Here is a 21,470-nt window from a genome sequence, read left to right on the forward strand (position 1 = left end):
ATATACCCTCCCACACATAAACACACTGGAGGGCTGTGAGTCTCCCTCTCTCTCTCTCTGCTGCTGCTGCAGTGTATGTAGGTTTGTGGGTGACTGCGGGTGGAGTGGAGGGGTGTTACCTAAAAACAAGACAGACTGGCCAAGGGCCAAACTCGGGAGAAGGAAGAGAGAGAGAGAGAAACACAGAGTGACAGTAAACAGGTGGGAAGGATGATGTTTGTGTGCCTGTATGCAAAACAGAGAAATGACAGGAATATGGTGACAGAGAGGGTCTGTGTATGAGGGGAAAAGAATGAGAAAAATATGTGTATGTGTAGGAGAAAGAAAGAGCTGGGAGTGCATGAAGGATTCAGCCTGGTCAGAGTACTTGACTTTGCACCCTTTTAACTTCCTTTTAAAACCATAGCTGTAAGTGTTTGGTGTCCAGTCAGATTAGGTGAGTTTAACCCCTTTTTGTGTATTAGCCTTTGTAAAAACAGTGCAAAAAAGTGCAAATGAGTTTGTGGGCGTGGGTGTGATTAAATGCACGTAAACTTGTGCGTCTGTGTGTGCGCTCACGCACAAGCTCGCCTCTGGATTTAGCGGAGCAAATGGGTGTAAACACAGCAGGAGCAGAGTCAGCAGCAGGAGCAGACATGATGCACAGAAAAGAGTTAGACAGTGCCTTAAGGAGCTTAGATGGGGGAAGCAGGAGACGTGAAGGGTGAGGAGGAGAGGGAGGGCAAAGGAAGAAAACTGCGAGGATAAAGGGAAAGAAGCCGGGCTGGAGGGGCTGAAGGAAATGAAGAGAGGGGAGAGTTTGAGAGCAGAAAGAGGGGAGCAGGTGGTGGTGTCAGTATGCTGCGACTTGCTTCTTCCAAAAACGGAATTAATCCAATAATCACTTGGATGTGTTTTGAATATTTCTTCAATATTCCCATGTACATAATAGACCCTCATCTGGTATATGTGTCAAGACCTCAGAGACACAGAGTGACAAATCCTGTTGCTGTAGGGTTAGTGCACGTGACGCCACAGAGTGTTGGAGATCCAGAGCCTTTAAATTTATCTGCCACTTATTTCAAGTGTCGCTCTGAGTGTCACAAATGTCAGCCACTCTGCTATAGGCTTTGCCTCCATGTCAGCTCATTAGCACTTGACGCTAAAGCAGACACACTTCAAACCATCCAGAGCCTGAGAGTTACTAAATTAACTGCCAGTAATGCAAAAGAGAACAGGAAGACTTCTTATCCTTGTGACTGGATCCATCTATCACCATTTCTCCAGTTCCATCATTGTCTTTGCCCTTTCTACTTCTTTTGGCTTCTCCCTTACTACTTATTTTCATGCAGGAGTTAAACACAGACGCATACACCGGCGCACAAAAAGAGAACACTGACACATAACGAACGACAAAATGGAGTAAAACTGCAAATATGACGATGTGAATGACCAAGATACTGTAAAGGCTGACAAGCCCTTAGTTACCATAAGAATTTATGGATAAATGAATGAATGAGTCATTAGCTTTCTTATCTGAAGTTATATAAAAAGATCGATACCACTCTCATGTCTGTTAACGGGAATACAGCTAGCCTGGCTCTGTCCGAATCTATCAAAATCAGTCTACCATCGCCTCTTATGCACACCAATCAACGCTTCATCTCATTTGTTTGTTACGTACAAAGGCTTAAGTGTAAAAATCAACAATTAACTGTTTTATGATAAGTTATGTCCAAAACTGTTTCTTGGCCAACTTGCGATGTGACTGCTGGTTGCCTGGAAGTCTAAAGCTATAGGAGCTAAGATAACTGATTGCTGGCTACATATTTACTGCACAGATGTGGGAGCAATATTTGTGTCTAACTATCAGCAAGAATAAACTTACTCTACTTACTTACTTGCTATTGAAAATGTAAGTGCCAACATAAATGGAAACACAAAAATGACTTTTTTTTTTATGAATTTGGAGGGCAAACAACACCAGCCATGCATGTCACGCTCAGTTACAATCTCACTTAAAATCTCCCAGGATTGGCAGCTGGACTTGCCCTCCTTGCAAGACACACTTATTTTATCTCTTGTAGGTTTAGCATATCAGCATCCTGTATCAAAGCCTATTCACCTCACCAAGTCAGCCATGACTGGAGGTGAATGTTTTCACCATCCTGTGTTACATCACACATGAAAGACTAAAATCCTGTGCTGAGTGCATACAATAGACAATTCGGCTTCTTAATTTTGACTGCACAGCTTTTGTGAGGGAATGTCAAGGTTGCCTCTAAATTACACTCTAATGATCCTGTGATGCACACTTCCAAAGCAGCAGGTGATGAAACATTCACTACTTCGACAAAATATAACTTCGCTGGAAGTGGTTTCAATGCATCTGATTGTGTAAAAACAAATAAAAATCTAGAGGATAGTGCCTTTAAGCTGCAGTCTTTTGGAAAATATCAAAGTAAAGTACTATTACCATGGTCTGCCAATTATAAGACACCAATGTCGTTGCTACTGAGCAAAGAGCTCTGCTTAACAGCTGCCTGGGGAATTTCACTCACTTTCCTGCAGTTTCAGCTGTGCCACATTCTGTCTTTTAACAGTGCTAGCACTTGTTGGCATTTTCTCTACTGAAAAATACCCTCCTTGCCCAAGGGAAGCTTACCTTTCCCTTAATGTGTGAGAAATCATTTAGTGACAGAGTAGCTCCCAGCATACAGTACACAGCAGACAGAGGAAATAACGAGGAGAGTAATCCAGAGGTCAAAGATCAAATGGAGAGCGGCAGGGGTCAAACAGAGGTAACTAAGTGCAATTATTTAGTGCCACTGACCAGTTGCCAATTAGGAGAATTACTGTAGTTGGAGCACAGAAGTCAATATTAGCATTAGTTACATATGACTGAAACTCAGCCAGGAGTGTTTCAATGAATATCAGTCGTAGACAGAAACAGAGGATTGCACACACACACACACACACACACACACACACACACACACACACACACACACACACACACACACACACACACACACACACACACCCTGTTTGACCTACATCTTCCATTATCAGTTACAGGACTTCCTCTCGTCTGCTATGCCATGAGTGAGAAGAAGATTATAAGTTAGCTGCCACTGCCACTGGTGAGCTGAGCTGGAGCTTGGGCTGGGGCTGGTCTCCTCCCAGATTTGGGATAGATTGGGGATTTCAAAGTCAGGAAAGTTCAAAGCCTTGGCTAGGGAACGTTCAAAAGAACCACAGCCAGTCATGAAGTGCAGCAGAGGAAGGGAGGGGGGGAGAGCTAGCTACTTACTGTAACTCTCCCACAGTCTGCAGAGAATGTGGTGGCAGAAAGAGGAGGGGCGGTGTGTGCGTAAGAAAAATGGTAAATGCTCGTGAAAATACTGCACGCTCTTGTGGGTTAAGTTGATGAGTTGCCTGAGCAGGTGGAATTTTGCTGACATGTCGGTGCAAAGCTGAAAGTGAGAGCCAAAATGTTGGTAGCACAAATCATCAATAAAACAGACATTACTGCAGCTGTTGTGTTGTTGTGAATTTTTTTGTTTCATTTTAAATTCTTAAAACAATGAAACGTCACTAACACTTTTGAATTGTTGAGCGACAAAAATGTACTTCAGAAATAGAACATAAACCTACAAACATGCACCTTTCTACAGATGAAACTGCCAGTTGTAGTGCCTTCTCAGGTGTCCATTCCTCTCTGAGCTACACAATGGCATTCATGTGACACAATCAAACAACGGCAACACCCTCACACCCTGCTTCTTGGTCTATTTGATGCCTTATTATATCCGACATAATATTACAGTACATTAAGTCATGCATCATGTGCACAATACAGACAGACGCAGCATCTGTAGCATACACCCATCATATCATCAGATAGTAAAGTTATCTCTACCAGACTACAGGGCAAATACCAGAGCTTGTTGAATACCATCGAAAATTCATGTCTGGGCATTACGTGAATTCAGTATCTTAACAAGCACCGATTAAAATGTACTGCTTTTATTTTTTTATTTTGCTGACTCTGCTGTCACACATTAGAGAAAACTAAGCGAATCAAAAAGTATTTGTTATTATTACTATCACATTGTTCCCCTGTGTACTCATTTTGCTCCAGCACCTCTGGTACACAGAATTATTCGGTTAGTTCCTGATCAGAGGATGCAATTTTGGCAGTGATATGTGTATTTTTTTCCAGTTGTTTTCTACAGGCAGTGAGCTTTTTGTGTGCTCCTGATGCACCATGAATGCTGCACGTTTTTTTTGTTTGTTGTTGTTTTTTAAGGAGCCTTGAACGCCTCAAGCTGAAAAAGCTTTAACTCAAGAAGAAAAAGTTGTGAAATTGCGAATTCTGGGTGTTAACAAAGTTGCTTGGAAATAATAATCATAGAGGACAAACTAGTGGTAGCTATTGCTGGAACAGAAAACAGCAGAAAATATAGTGTTGATGTTAAAACAAATAACCTACCACAATACCACAAAACAAATGCTGAGACACTTGGCAGATTGAAAGGACTGCCTGTACTTGATGGTTGTGTTTGTGATGCTACAGTAGGCCTAATCATTGACAATATATTGTCAAACTATCCCTGACTCATTCTAAAATAAGCCTTAAACCAGCCATCATCCAGGAGAAGCTCTTGGAACTGCTGATGGTACTCCCCATGATTTTCTGGTCTCATTTACCCACACAGATCTCTGTTTCCCTGTGTCCAACATACGATTTTGAAAGCAGCCTCTCACCCTCAATCACAGCCAAAGAATGCGTCTTCAATCTGTCCATGTGAGTTTACTTCACGGCAAAATCATGCTTAGACTAAGGAAAGGTGATTCTGTGGTTGCCTAGCAACAATAAAGTAGAACGCACCATACCACATTGCCTTTTTTTTTTTGAAAAATTGCAGGCTCAAACCAAAAGGCTTCGCGCTGTCTGATAAGGGCTTTGATTCGGTTTGTTGCAGCAATAAGGATCCTCATTTGCAGCATAACTTGTCACACAGTGCAGCACAATGTGCTGTGTTCTTCTACGCCAGTAAACAGCGAGTATTACAACTTAAATATGCTATAAACTCGACTTGTTTTCGTGTAAAATCAGCTGCACTGCAAACTACAATAATGTCTCTTTTTCATGTTGTATCCATAAATAGTATATACATAGACAAAAGACAGACACACTTGTGGTAAAAAAATAAATAAATAAATTTAGGCCAGCAGATGCAGTTGGCTGCTTTAGGTCTTTAGTGATGGAATTAGCTCCAGCTAGAGCCTCTCTCTCTGTTGTTTTTCACCCTGATTCAGCAGTCCTGGACTTTACACAGAGCCAGTGAAAGCTCAGTGGCCAGAGGGAATGCCAGCTCATCGACTATTATAATGACGGCCTCCCTATTGCTCTCCGCCTCTCTCTGCCCTTCTTACCAGCACACCATCCCAATTGTCTCTTTCTCTCTCTCTCTCACTCTTTCTGTTTGTAATCTGTCTTTCTGTCCTTCTTGCTGAATAAAGGCTGGCTGTGAGTGTGCATGATGCAACTGTGGCATTACTGAAAGTTCACAGTCAACAGAAACACGCAGAATGAACATCCCAAAGGTAGGAATGGATGGATTAAAGGTTTTGATGTATGGCAAACTGCAAACAAAGATATCATAATCAATGTAGCAGGCTATAATATGAGAACCTCTTTGTGAGCTTCAAAGCTCAACAGTAATTCATCAGTCTTTTTAAAACCAAATCTTCCAGATGGTGACTCGGTTCAGTCACACAGAAGTCAAACAACACAAAATAGGAGCAGTACTCAGGAACTGTTGCTGATATGACTTTATCACATGCTTTATAAACTGCAAAGGACGTGGAAGACTAACCTTGAGTTTATCAAAGCGTTCAGTCAGTGAGGAGACCTGGTGCTCTCGGTGGCGGCCCACCAGCTTGCAGAGGGCACAAATGAGCTGGTCATCCACCAAGCAGTACATGTTGACCTTCTCGTTTTCATGCTCCAGGCAGGTCAGGCCACGGATGTGAGTGTCAGGCACCGGCTCCACCAGACGGTGGCTGGTGAACGGTTTCTTGTTAGGGTGTGTTGCACGCAGGCAGCGGTCGCAGTATGAAACCTCACACGTCACACATGTCTTGACAGCCTCACGCGGTGGATCCTGCTCACAGAACTGGCAGCTGATGCGTGGATCCATTTTAGCAACGACAGCTGGGCTGTGGTTTGCGTTGGTGTGGTTGGTGTGATTGGTGTGGTTGGCGTGCGGGTGGGAGTGGCTGGAAGTGGCCGGGCTGCCACGGGCACTGCTTCCACTTGTGCCACCACCACCACCGCCGCCAATAGTTCCAGCTATTGTACCGCTAATGGTGGCGGTGTAGGGCCGCTGCGGCTGCAGACGCCGGCTCTCGGTGGGGGAGTTGGGGCCACTGAGGGAGGCCTTTTGAAAGCGGTCAATGATGTTCTGCAGCGTCACATTGCGCTTAAGGCCCTCCAGGCCGCGGTGATTCAGCGTGATGACGTAACGACAGGTGGGGCACTGAAAGGCCGAAATGGACTCGAGGGGCTTGCTGGTGGAGCAGTGAGACACCAGGATGCGGTGAGCACAGTTAAAACACAGGCTGTGGGCGCAGGGCAAGAGCAGAGGATCTTCAAATAACTCCAGGCAGATCGGGCAGGTCAGCTCAGACTCCAGTGTTTCCATCTTCAGTTAAACCACTCTAAAGGTGACATCAAATCCCACAGAAGCTGGCCAAGTACCTGCATGAAGAAGAAAAAGATGTGTCAATATTTGCAGTTACAAATAAAATAGGCTCTAATTGGGAGCCTCAGTTTTACTGTTTGTTATTGAACGGACAGCACAAAGTGTACGCAATTCATCAATTTGCCCATTCACCCATTTCTGATTTTAACTGAATCAGTCATGAGATATCGACATCAATGGTTAAACGGACTGGCCTGTGCAGATTCAGCAAAAAAAAAAAAATCACCAACACACACACATTTTCTGGCACTATTATATATCATCTGCTCAGCTTGTTCAACTCCATCCTTGTTGCAGCCTTTAACACATCATTCCTCCTGCAGAGCTGTACGAGAGAGAGAAAGAGAGAGAGAGGAATGACTCCACAAACAGTGAGGAAAAAGATAGACATTGGCTGACTGGTAGGGAAGAAGTAAAATCAATGGAGTGAAGAAAATAACAGAAAAGAGGAGAGACAGATGCACCGCAGCAGAGGAGGACAGAGAAAGAGGAACTTGTGAAACAGAGGACCTTTGCACAGCACCCTGACAAACTCTTACATGGTTCAACTCTTCATTCATCCTTCTACTTCCACATTGCTTTCTCTGGCTCAGCACTGACTTTGGCTATTTTCTTTTTTTATCACTTCTGTGGTAAGATCAGCTTTCATGAAAGCATGATCCCAGCAACATGTGGGACAGTAAAAGCAGGGTCTGAGCTAAATAAGAAAATTGATATCGAATCCTCCCCCTCTTTCTCCAAGCCCTCCAAATCTCAGCACCTCTCAACCTGCATATCATGCTGTCTCCCATGGGTGGCCTTAAAACCACTGACATGCGAAATCACCAATAACCCTCCCACACTGATTTAGTGCAGCTCGTGGTGGCTCTCTATCTTTTAAAAGAAACAAAGCAGACACCGTGAAACTGCAGTATTAAACTGGATGACCCCCAGATAGCTGACAGTGACAATTTCATTAGGTGAGGTTGTTACTGATGTGACTGTCCTCGTCTGCTGCTGTGCAAGTCATGCAGGATTTACTGATGACTGGGTTTTAGTGGTTATGACTAATCAAATGTACTTCAGCTTTGGGGCAGGGTTTAAACTCTTGAGTGACCTATCTGAAGCTTGTAAAGGTGACTGCGTTCAGACACTAAATAAACAGGTGTATAGTCACAAGTGAAAACACGTAATCAAGAATAGGGCTTAAGCTAAAGACACTTAGACTTCCATAAAGGTTCAAAGCTATGATTTAAAAGTGAGAAAGTGCGGGTCATGAAATTGGTATTTATCAGTAAGTCTGTCCAGTAACTGATCCTTCAGCCTCCTATTTTTTCAACTGAACCTCAGGTATTGTTACAAGGCACGGACACAGGACTCAACTGCAGGACTCGGGAGGCAGATACAGGAGGTAACCAGTCTTTAATTACCATCCATGGTTCGGTACATGGGAGATCAGTCAGGTAAGGCAAACAAACAATCCAAAGGAGTAAGGCAAAGGCAGGGTCCAAAAACAGGCAAAGGTCAAAACCGAAAAGCACACTAGGGAAACGCTGGAAAGTAGGACACATGGTAGACTGACAATCTGGCACTGGGGAAGGGGAAACAAAGGGTTTAAATACACAGGTGATTAGGGCGTGACAAACATAAAGCAGGAAACTGGGAGGCTGGAGTAGGCGGAGCAGGGGCTGGATATGACAGGTATAACACTTACTAATCAATAGAAAGCCAACCAAAGCCAACCAAACCAGGATTTGTTCTCTGTTTAACAGAGAAAGATTTTTATCCACCAAATATTGTGTTTAACATTTTTCCTGAGTAATCATTTAGTCAACAGGCAAATGTTTGTTTTGTCTGAACAACAATCCAAAGGCTTAAGATTTTGTATTTACTGTCACATATGACGAAGTTGCAGCTCCACTAACAGCACGCATTGTGCATTCTGCAGCTATAATGTGTTGAAGCAGTTAATCCTGACTCCAGATGGATAATGAAATTCACAACTTGTTGTCAAACATCATGCTGAAGCGTGGCCTTGTCCTCCTATTAACTGCTAATATATATTGAGTTAGCTCTGTAATCACAACCCAATTGAAATAATAATCGATTGTGCCACGATGCTATTCTGACTTGGTGGTGTGAATTCAGTTGCACTAAGAAGAATTACACAACAACACATAATCCAAGGACAAGCTGAAGACAGGACGATATGAAGACAAGCTCAAAGACTCAAACTCATTTGCACCAACAAAAGTCTCCTCCCTACTGCTGCACCAGAAACCATGCCCAGACGCTGAGCTGTGTTCAAAGCAAACATGATTTGAGCAGCAGCTAAGTGCTTGGGAAAGGCACCGAACCGAAAAAAGTAGTTTTATGCATGCAGCAGCTTCGTTACAAAATTCATTATCTGGATAAGAAATAAATAACCGCTTGCAGCCAATCATGCAGATATTACACTGATAGAAGGCAATGGGTGTGTGTGTGCAAATAAGTGTGTGTGTGTGTGCATGTGAGGCTGTATACTTTTAAGGTATTGCACATAATGTCCTCCTCCAATATTCACCTTGGCTGCTATTTATCAGATGCTTTATGTGGTTGTTATCACACAGCCAGGCTTTGTTAGCGATAACAAGAGAGAGAGAGAGAGAGAGAGAGAGAGAGAGAGAGAGAGAGAGAGAGAGAGAGAGAGAGAGAGAGAGAGAGAGAGAGAGAGAGTGAGCAAGCATAAGTTTCTGCTACATCACACCAACAATAGGTCTAATTTATCTCTACTGTATCACATAGTTGATAACCAGGAGCAGATGAATGGAAACAGGATGTGGAGGGAGGTAATGAGGACTGGGCAAGGACAACCTTCATGACCTTTTGATGACAAGCAAGGCCACTGGCCCGACAGATATGACATGATTCTCCACATAAACCTCTAACCTCTTTACACGAGATGTAACTGTTGCCCTGTAATTACCATTAGATTCAATCTGCCAGCATTTTCAATATTTATTTTACTTCCTATTTGAAAGAAATATATTATTTGATCCAGCAAGAAAAATGTGGGTGAGAGAAACCGTTGTTTAATACTTAAATATATAAGATTTACTACTTTCTAAAACAAACTGTGAAATGAAACAAAGAAATGTTAATGAAGCAGCTTTAGACCGGTCAGCAGTCCAGCTCCATATGACTGCTGTTTCAGTGGTAAAATATGTCAACAACAGGAAACAAGGCACACATTCATTAATCTTCTCAGGATACACATTGATTCACAATCATCAGGTCATTGTACGGCCATGTGAACTTTGCTCAGGAATCAGGTGAAACTGATGCAACAGAGAACAACAATTTCTTTTCATCGCTGCGTTGCAAATGATCAGCAAGGAGAAAATATAAGTCAATCAATACTCTGTTATTATTATTTGACAAGAAAAACAAAACATAATGTCATCACAACAAATAGCTGTGAGACTTTACATCTGTCCAGACAGCAGTATCATAACAAGAAAACAATCAACTACATATCCAGAGACCGACACAGAATCAAGCACCTCAATTATTAAGCCCATCATATCAATAGAGTTGCGTGTATAATCCATACCCTGAAACGCTGAATGAATCAGCAATCTCGCTTTTTTTCCCTAGGACAGAGCTCAACAGTGCTCCTAGTGCTGATGTTAATGTGACTGTGTTTAACGGAGCATGGCGTTATAATTAACACCAAGCTTTAACACACCATCACCGGGCCCATTAAGCTTTAGCTATGTCACTCTGGGGAAACAGTGCTGGCTATGATGGGAGCCACTTAGAGACTGAATCACTAGCTTCATGGTAAAGGCGTAAAGACAGGATGGCACGCAGACAGACACAGACATTCCCAAAAACATACACGCACACAGCCAGAGCTGCATATTTATGAGCAAAAACTATTGCTGTCTCATTGTCTCTCTTCATCTGCCATTTATGTTTAGGTGAAGTGTCCCATCTGGACAGAGAACAGCTTGAGCCGGTGCTTAAGGAAAAACACTCTCTCGCTCCCACTTTCTCAAACACGCACTCAAATCTGTGAAGCACTTACTCTGATATATTGTTGTTTTGATTACTGTAGAAAGATTTTTAGGTCTCACTCAGAACTTTTTGCAGGACGGATTAAAAATACAAAACCAAAACAAAAAAACAGGGACGTCATTGATGATTTATTAATCCGGTCTGAAGAAGCAGGGCTGGTTAAATAATTTTCTTTTGTACACCCTGATAACAGGTGCAAGGACACATTCATAAGCAAAACGCAGTTTTAGCCTTGTTGCCACTGTAAATTGCTTAGATAGACTTAAAGCACTGATATTGTGGTTTGTCTTACGCTCCTTTAATTAAATGTTTTGAATGTCAAAATCCATTTTTAGCACAGCAATAATGCATGTGATCCCCGGTCAGGTCTTGTACACATGAACTCTGGGCAGAGGGCTTTGACAGGAAACAGTTTAATTGCAATCGAGCCATTGCATGGGGTCAAAAGTTTAAAGGTGAAGATGGAGGGTGATGACAAGAAATGAACTATTATGTAATCATGCAATTTCCCAGAACCCAGCATTTACCCAGTAACAGTGTTTGCCGTGACTGTATTTGTATCTATGAGTATGGAGGTATTTTTATGATTCAATTAGATCCAATAAATGTGGCAGTAGTAATGAATTCCACCAACGGTTTATGAGACGTAACCTTGGGGAATCCTGAAAATAGAAATTGCTGATGTCACAGTTTCTGTCATTTCATAATGCTGCAAACACCAAAACTATAAATAAGGCTCTTTATTTAAAAAGCACAGTCACAGTCCCCTGGGTGTATGGCTGCATGTGTATGAATTCACTTTGTTGACGGAGGCATCAGTCTAGAGAAAAAGGCATTTGTAGAACAAAGATTATTATCCTCGGATAAACAATACACTTGTAAAAAAGCAAATTGCTCCCCAATGAATGGTAACAGGCACAGCTGCAGAGCCAAAATAGGACCGTAATGGACACTTGATGATTCTGGGATGAAGGCGCAACAGTCAAAACAAATCACCACACCTAGACCTCTGAACCAAAGTGCATTCCCACTGCAGCAGTTACATTAATTTTTTTCAAAGGAGCATTGTCAAGAGCACAAAAGCTTCTTGCATTCCTGGTTAGTTATGTTGGTGACCCTACATTCTTATGTGTAAAGGTGTTTAAAATCTCGGATCACATTTACTGAATATCCCATTTTCTATACAAGCATTTTATACTTATTTTCTCAATGATGAATTGCATTATTACTCACAATTGCAAAGGCTCATTTCCCCCACTGGGATCTAACCTAATTTAATAGAGAAAAAACAAAACACTTTTTTCTTTCTCCAAACCTTGAGAAGTTAAAAATATAGAACATGTAATGTGTTGGTACTGACTGGATTCAAGCACCAAATCCTACCTTCTTTACAGAAAAGATTTGACTTCAAAGATACCAAAGACATGCTGAGGTGCAACCAGAGCCAGATGTTAGACATCTATCAAAAAGACTTGTTCCCTGGGTAGAAATCAGAATAAAAGAATACTTCCAGGAAAAGATTTGCTTCAGTGCAACGTAGATTATACAGCTATTAACAAGGCACATGCATACATCCCACAACAAACACTGACACACTGACATGTACTCTGAGCACTTGGTCCTTGCTCCAGTATCAGTAGCCTTCATCAGTAGCAACTGACTAAATCTCAACACTGTGAGACTCTAGTGAAACATCAGTTTTCGCTGTCAGATCGCCTGCTATCGCTCATCCTCCAAGACCTCCACCAAATCCTTCCCTTCACATTCCTACTACTCTCCCTTTGCTAGGTGTACCTGGAATCTATCCATCACACTGGAAGCTGCCAATCACAGGCTTATCACAGAGAAGGAAGAAGAGCAGAAAATCACATAGTTGAGGTTTAAAGGCTCCAGAGAGCAAGACGACGGTGAACAACAGCAGCAGGGGTTCGGAAATATTCCTTTTGCGGCGGCTTTGGAAAACACACCCTGAGACACTGCCATGTTTATACCTGTGGGGAGTTGAAAATAAAACATTTGTATTCTCATTATGGGAAATTGCTACAGCTTGTCATGACTGAAATCTTTTATACCAAAGTGCCTTTTGGTATAAAAGGAATGGTTTCAAAATAACTGAGACATTGCTTGTGAAACAAATAGTGTAAGCAAACAGTTTGAACAATAGTTAATTGTAGACACAGGCAGTGAAGTAATTCACTTTGTCTTCAAATACACTGCAGGTGATAGAAAGATTCAAGTGAGTGCAAAACAAAAAAATCAAAATTATAACAAGCCATAACAGAATGGATACATGGATAGATGGAATACTTTACTGAAAATGGTTGGACATTTTGGGAAATACTAGTTTTCTTTCTTGCTTGGCTTGATTAGTATCAGGTCAGTACCACTTTCATGTCTATATGCCAAATATGAAGCTGGAGGTGAGGAGACAGATCAGCTTAATTTGATCATAAAAACTAAGATGGGAAAAGAGCTGAACCCGAAATGTACAAAGCGACAATTAGCCATTAGTTGTTGTTCCACTTTTTGAACTAATAAATTAGATAACGACTTAATTAATGAGCTTTAGAGGTGAAGGTTGGTGGATTTAGCTATTTTCTGGCAGTGCCAAGCACGCTTTGTTTCCTGTCATTAAGCTAAAATGACTTACTTACTAACTGACATGAGGGTAAAAACATGACATTTTTTTACTGAAACAAATACTTTATGGATTTAACCCCATTGTGAAGTAGCACAGTTGTTTGCTAGAGGCCTACTAGAGGCCAGCCGCATACATGGTAGCCATCAGATTGATTCTCCACAGTGGTTTAGGGCTGAACAAAGACAGATGCTATTCAACAGACAAGCCCTGCCTGTAGTCTCTGACCTCATTCGGCTGCTGTGGACCTGTTGTTATGCAGTGAGCATTCCACAAATATATCTAAACAGGCAAAAGGTTAAAGATGGTAATAACAAATTAAAGGCTTTCTCCGCCAGCTTGCTCAAGTGAAACGGTAACACATTATTAATTGAAAGGTTGCCTGGAAGAAAACAGAAAAACAAAGCTTGAAATTTTTATATAGCAAGGAAAGTATTCAAACGAGGCACAACACGATGGTGGTTTCTCTCTCTAAATCACAATTTATCTTTCTAATACATAACGCATTCATTCAGGACTTTATGAGGTAACCAAAAACCACAGAAGCCAACACATCTTTCCACACAGAATGGCTGGCCTGTTTGTGCGATGTTGGTTAGTCACAGACCTTCACACATTTCTGCGAGTTGTGCAAACATTAAAATTACTCATAAAAACACCCTAATGCAGCACTGCTGTATGAATGCTTTTAATAGTGAACTCTCCAGCTCTGGCCCTAAACATGCCATTCAACCTAATCACTTCTTCTGAGCATTTAAACGAGAAAGAAATGGGACATTGTTTGAGTAGATTCGGTGGTATTTAGTGGCATTAGTGAATTGAAAAGCTGGCATTTTTTCTGGAGGGCAATTTATTTTAGCGTTTGGGGTTAAAAATATCCACATGCATAAGGCGCATGTCAGGTTCAAGCACTGCTGAGTTTTGCCAGACATGCATTGAGACTGCATTTATTCACCACTATGGTTTTGGAAAAAGGAAATAGGGCAGCCCCAAAAAATGAGAGCCCTCCAGTTGACCAGAACACACCAAACTGTACACGTGGTTATATAAGTGGGATCAAGAAGCACATTAAACTTGCTGTGTTACATTTCCATGCAGCCTTTGACAGGAGACATGTGCCTCAATGCAGCTGCTTCATGGGATAAAAAGGAATGCTTTAGAGAAACTGGCCAGGGTTCATTTGGCCAGACCTTCTTTCTCACTGTTTCCCCTTCATCTTTTCCTCTCTTCTTCCTCTACTCTCACTTGCCCAATCGGGCCCATCAGAGTGGTTTCACCCAACATGTGATCCCTATTCATAGAATGTAAACAGTAATGCAGCCAAGCTGGTGTTTCCATTTCACATTCAGTGCAGTTGAGCAGGCTGGCTTAAGCTTAACCCTCTCACTGCTACACTGGACACAGTTCCTATTAAAAAAAAAAAGAAAAATCAAATTAAATTCAGAAACAAGACAAGTGTGTGCATCAGGACATCTGCAAACACTGCACTGCACAAGTTGATTCCATAATTAATTTAGTTGATATATTAGTATCATGTACTCTCAGGTTTGCTGCAAGAGTCCTTAAACAAACAATTCACAATTTCTAGCATATTTTCAACAAATGTTGCTTTTCCAGTCACCATGCTTCAAGGTCAGCCTGCTATCAGTGGAGTATGAAAAGGCAGCAGGCAGAGCTGCGACTCTCCAGTGTTCTTGATTGGGGGAGGGCATGGGCTGTGACTCTGGGGACAAGTTATCTCAGTTCACCTCATTGTGCTTCAGCTGATCTCACAGAAACTCCCATCATTATGTAACACATAAGAGCATTTTTTTTCCTGTATATACACCTTACACACAGTACACATCTCTGTATGTAAATAAAAGATTGAAAGCTGATAATTCTGTACTGTTAGCGTCAGGGAATAAAGTGTAGATTGTTATACCATATAACCCTTGATCCAAATGTGTCTTCGGGTTATGTCATTATGCACAATTACAAAATGTAATGTAATCATAAATCATAAGATCTTAATGTCTTTCTCCAAGCTATGAAGGAGACGAGGTTTTATCTGCCTTCTTATGTCTTGTGTATGTGGAGCTGCGTATTCTTCTGCCTACATATATTTAAATATGAATGCTGCCACTATGACCTGATTCTATATAAAATTAGCTGTGCTTGTGCATTTGGGAAAATGTGTTTGCTTGGCTTATTTCCGTATGTCTCTTATACATATCCAGCATATTTAAAAAAAAAAGTGTCAGCATGTGCACAGTCAGTGCTATGTGCTCTTCCGAGTGTGTGTATGTTTTTCTTACACGACCAGTCCAGCATTTGTTTCGTCTTTATGTTCAGATGCGGATGTCTCACAACATTACAGACACATATGACTCTCCAGGCTTGTCACTGTAGATGCAGCCGTGTGTGTGTGTGGATACACCCACACTCGATTTCACAGCCGTATTTGTTCCTTTTTCTTTTTTTTTTGTCGCTGCCTGTCAGCAGTGCTGATGAGGGCTCTATTGTGTGAAGGACATTTGCTGATGCAAGACACTGAAAATAAAATACACAATCAATTCTTGTTAAATTCAAGACCAAGCCAGACTTGCTAATTGGTTTAATACATGAAAGCAGAATGAAATGGGATTTTCACAGGGGTGTGACAGCGAGTAGCCACCTCCTCTCTTTTAGTCACCACTTAATACTTCTGCCTGTTACAGCTTGGCAGCTTGTGGGTAATAAAGTTAATACTGTCAGACGTCGTCTCATCAACTCTATGAGGCTCTTTTGCTGTGGCGGAACGCCTTATCAGGCCTCAACACAATGCTTAGTAGCAACCATGTCCTGCCCTGACTTCATACTTCTTCCATTATTCATGTGCATTTGCCCAGGTGAGAACAAACCCGGGATCAGAAGTTGGCGGAACAGCTTATTAGATATTTAGACGCGGCTGAGCACGCTGGAGGGTGGAAAGGATGAAGAACGAGGCAGAACAGAGCTACCGCTCACTGTCAACAAAGGCAAAAATGTCATCACTAAGCAGGCTTTCAGCCTCGTGGCTAGTGTCAGGGTTGTGAACTGTTGACCCTGGGAATCAGGCATGTGGATAGCCTGTGGTCAACGGACAGTGCCGTGTAATTCCTCTTTTCAAATATTTTCTTTTCTGCAGCATGCTTGCAAGGCTCGGATACACTGCTAGTTTAAAACTACTGCTGCAAGTAAAGGTGTATTCAGCATTATATGATTTTGGAAGCGAATATAAATTAATAATAATAAATAAAGTAATAATAAAGTTCAATCTCCATATCTTGTTCTATCTCTCTGTCCGCTCCCAGTAGTTTAAAAAATTGAGTACTTTACTTTATAATACTTCATTCTTAAGCCTATCAAGGCTATTGAGTTTGCTTTCATACACAAAGAATACTGCCGTACATGGCGAATTCACCTTGTACATTTTCCAAAAGCGGGAACATTGATTCTTTTGTATTTTATATGACTAAGCTCTTTGCAGAACTCAACAATAACTAATGTTGTGGAGTAAAATGATTCTCCTACATGCAGGGATGAAACTGAAATGCCATCGAATCAGATGATAAAGAGTGAAAAAGCACACATTCTGCAGAACCTGAGAAATCTATTGTCTTCCCTTGCGGAAAACAAACTTCCTTGTATTGACAGTTGACACCAATTCAGCTTCAATTTTTCTATATTTTCATCTGACTGTGTGTGTATGTATGTATACAAGAGTATGGGGCCAAGTTAATGGCTTACCTTTTACTGGTATTTTCTATATATATGCAAATTTTCTCCACATCGTGTGAAAAAGCAATCTACGCGTCACATAAACGGCACTTTCAGCTTCCAAAAAGGGGTTATTTTCGCTAGAAATTGTATTCCCAGCCTGTGTAAGCCTATATTATCCTAGAAAGACTGTCAGGAAAACAATGGCCCCCTGTATGAAGATTGACGATATATTTCTGAAAAGTTTTCTGATTGTAAAAAAAACAGCTGACAACTTTAAATGCATCATATTTGTGCTCTAAATGAGTAGGCTAACTGACCCGTAAGGTGCCCAGCACTTCATCAGTAGCTTGCCAAACTGTATTAGCAAATGATGTCGTCCAAGCTAGTGTTATTGATTCTAGAGGAAGCAAATACCAAGGTCAATACGAAGGGGCTCAAAGGCATCAACAATCCTGACTGCTCGCATGTCAGCTGTCTTCATTAAAAAACATCTCTGAGGAAAAAATGCAATGCTGGACTACCAGGGATTTGCCAACTTGAATATGACAAGAGTTTGGACATTTTTCCTCCTCACTGCAGTCATTTCCTAAGATAAAACCAAAACCTACACTCTTGCAGCTACAGATTCTGCTAGAGTGTGTGGTGATGAGATCAAGATAAAGGAAGACAAAGAGTAAAAGAGAGAATGTCTCGATGTGTCCTTGTGTGTGCTACCTCATGTGAATGCTGTTTCCGAAATTCAACTGCAGCTGGGCTACAGTCTTCAAAACTGTCTGCACAGCCTGCCAGCCAAGGGAAATACATTTATACACCTGATACAAAAGATAGTACAGATGAAAGACTTGTTGGAGTAGTCTCAGCTGAATCACCCATAACCTCATTACACACAGTTGAAGCAACTAACCTCATTTTGGGGACAACACTGTCTTCCTCTCTCATTTTCTCAATAGAGGTACAGAGGGAAAAAACAGTGTGAAATGACAAAATGAAATCGGCGATTCGATACTTTAATCCCTGGATGGATTTTCCATTTCAGCGCTGGTGCCCTCAGCCACAAGGCCTTACTGCCACGCCTCATGCTGCACGTTGTAGAACCATGTGCGCCTGGATGTACAAGGGCTGCATTTATCCAGATGCAAAGGGAAATTTCTCATAAGCGTTACATTAAACTGAATTGCACTGAGCTGTCAGCAGTGAGAATAGTCTGCTTGACCAAAAGCCATTAAACACAAGCTTTCCTGCTCTAAGTATAGCATTCACCTTGGGTCAAAGTGTGTACACTCGCCGCCAACATAATACATCTAGGAATGGCCATTTGCCACTTCAACTGTAGTAGATGGTGCCATTAATAAAGCAGGAGGTGTTTGTGATGTGCTTCTGGGCTTTTCAGTTATTCATAATGACTGGGGTGGCAGGGAAAGTGAGAGAGCAAGATATATAAAAAAATAAAAAATACACAAGTAAACCAAAAGTGATGAAAAAAACACAGGGAGGTCGAGAGAAATCAACTCAAAAATAGATCATACACCCACAGAGAGGAAAACAAAAAAGAGCAATAAAGTGGAGAGGTGGGAGACCTTGCTATCGGTGTGACCCCAGGGAGGGGGTTCCTGTCCTCTATCTCACGCTCTCGCTCTACAAAGTCAGAGCCTTCTATTTATACAGCACTGTAATGTTTGGCATTTCCTTCGAGGGGGGAGAGTGTGAGCCATTGTTATCCTTGGCTGCTGTTCGATTGGCTCAGCAGGCTCCGTGTATTGAAATGTCAGCGCCTTGCAGGTCTATTTGTTCGATTTGTTTTATTTATCACTCATGGACAATCATTTGCTCCTTCTCGAGATGAGATGCCATGAATGAGCTCAGACAGCCGTTTGACAGATCAAACTTTTCTTTCATAACCCTATTCGGAAATAATGATATGAGACATGTCACTGCTTACCGGTGCATCATGTGAGATGCAACGGCATTGCAACACAACTGGCAGATACAAGTTTGCAGATGATGATGTTGCACTGAAGGAAACAGTCATTTGCCGTGCTGAGCAGTTCTCTCTGAACGTCACTGAAGAACACGGGCAGTGCAATATCACAGAAATATGTAAATGTGTGAATCTGAAATTCTAATGTGAAAGCCTATAAGAAAAGGGCTGCTTTTATTTGGGCTGAGATGAAGTGTGTTCTTACAATACTCTCTAAATCATCCTGAATAACTTGTTTGTGAAATGAGAAAACAAAAAAACACTCACACCCCCTCGCTGTAGCCCCGCGACTGAAGCCGACACAAATCAATAGATTGTTAGTTAAACAATAGCTGCCCAGCATTTTAAAAATAGCCATTCCCAAGGGCATAGCAAAACCAAAGAGAATAATTGTGAAGGTTAACAATGCCCATTGCTATATCAATATTGAACTGAACTGTTGGCCTCGAGGCTTAAAAAAAAAGACTCAGTCCAAGGCTTTTTTTCTGGAGGCAGGTTCACAAGAACCCCTACTCATAGTAATGAGTTTTATAAAATGGTCAGCTTCAGTGGCGATATTTCATATTTTAAGGAACTAATAGTGTTACTAATGTTAATATAACCTCCTGTAGGCACTGACAGATGATCAGCAGTGGGTTTCATGGGAGATTCTCAGAAGCCGCTATAACTAAGCGAGGAAGGAAAAGAGCTGCTTTTAGACAGGTGTTTTTCAAAAAAAATGCCTGTTAGGCGGATGAGTGTGTATGATGAAAGTATGTGTCTGTACGTGAGTGCATGAGTAAGTCGAGGAATAAGCATGTTTTTTTTATCCTGCTCAACCCTGGTGACTTTTTGTCTTTGCGCTCTGTAGTTGTTAACCCTCCCCGGAATCCGCCAAACATCCTTGAAGCTTAAAAATGTTCTTTCACGCCTCCTGCTTACACCTACCCTCTCGATCTGTCTCTTTATAGTTATTTCGCTCTCTCTGCCACTGTTTTCCATCCCCGATCACACTATTTTTATCACAACTACATCCTAGCCTGTGCTGGCATTAGTATAGAGATGTTCATTATAGGAAAACCACTTTCTGTTAAATGGCCCAGGAATAAAGTGAGTGAGAGCTAGTAACAGGTTTTCACTATAGTTCGAAAATGCTTTATGTTATGTATTATGTAGAGTCAGCCATAACATTTTAAGATAATCCATTAAATGTTAAAACAACAATGCCTCTGATTCCCGCCTTCATTCCCTGTGCATGCAGAGCTCTCCACCTCCATGGCTCCTACATCGCAGGGAGAGGTGTGGTATGCTATACCCAACAGAGAGGCCTCTGGGGTGGGCAGCATGACAGCAAAACTGGGCCTGATCCCAAGCTCTTGGTGCCAGCAGGTGACATCATGGGAAACACGTGCATCGCTCTAGGAGTGTACACAGGCAGCTGGCTGTTAACTGGCGTGTTGGGAGGTTGGCTGCCTCCTCAGCTCAGCTGCTGCTGTTGGGCTGGGGTGGAAAAGCCCACCCTCTCGCTTCCTGTCTGGGTGGATTCTTAGGATTTGGAGCGCAGTGTTTTGAGGATTTTCTTTTATGTTTTGCAAACGTCAGAGCAACAGGACAAGCTAAAGCCGCCAAACACCCATACAGTTCTTTTATTTTCAGATCAAATATAATTTTTGGTTGTTTAGCTTTAAGCTGTCCAATTTTAGGTGAGCAATGATTTGGGGGAAAATAAGTACCCTAAAGTTGAACACATGGATTTTCAAGATTAGAATTATTGTCAGTGAGGAAGTCAGAATACAACTTTGACCAAGGCTCAACAAGAAGGATTTTGTCTCCTTTGGATCTTCTCCCCTCTGTCAAACCTCATGCACAATCTCTCTTGTTAATCTCTGCTTCGCCATGCTTTCAGCGCTCCTCTCATTCACGCATTCCATATATCACCAACAAGTGTTGAACAACCGAATAAAGCTGTTACCTGTTAATGAAGTCTAATTCATTGTAAATATTAACACTCAATTCCAGATTGAATTAAGCATTTGCACTCCAACAACTGCCCTGCTAACTGAGACTCATTTTGAGACCTTTGATTACATTCTTTGTTATCTCAGTTCAAATTATATTTCCTCACCTCCCAAAACAAACTGAAACAGTGGCGCAAATGCCGCAGACTCAACATCTGCAAAATCTTTGTGTGAATGCAGCTGCCCTAAAATAAGAAATTGCTATTGTGGCCAATGAATCTGTCCAATAAAATGTAATCTACAGAGCTTCCTGACTAATTAAATTTCAAATAGGACCACTCTTAAACAATACACTTACAGGAGCAACAGAAAACTATTCGGTTTTAGCCTCATGGGATTCCGAT

At 41.7% G+C, this 21,470-nt stretch overlaps 1 protein-coding gene across 4 annotated transcripts in view; it reads right to left on the reverse strand.

Moving 5' to 3' along the window:
* The window catches only part of mid2 (midline 2), a 135,479-nt gene that overhangs the window by 61,836 nt on the left and 52,173 nt on the right, over positions 1–21,470 (reverse strand). For all 4 annotated transcript variants that reach the window (XM_027281912.1, XM_027281909.1, XM_027281913.1 and 1 more), the window contains one exon: positions 5,865–6,748. In XM_027281912.1, coding sequence (XP_027137713.1) covers positions 5,865–6,692 — 828 coding nt within the window. In that variant the 5' untranslated portion in view covers positions 6,693–6,748. The remainder of the gene's footprint in view (positions 1–5,864; positions 6,749–21,470) is intronic.

The sequence above is a fragment of the Larimichthys crocea genome, chromosome I (genome assembly GCF_000972845.2).
Source record: "Larimichthys crocea isolate SSNF chromosome I, L_crocea_2.0, whole genome shotgun sequence".
Taxonomy (NCBI): Eukaryota; Metazoa; Chordata; class Actinopteri; family Sciaenidae; genus Larimichthys; species Larimichthys crocea.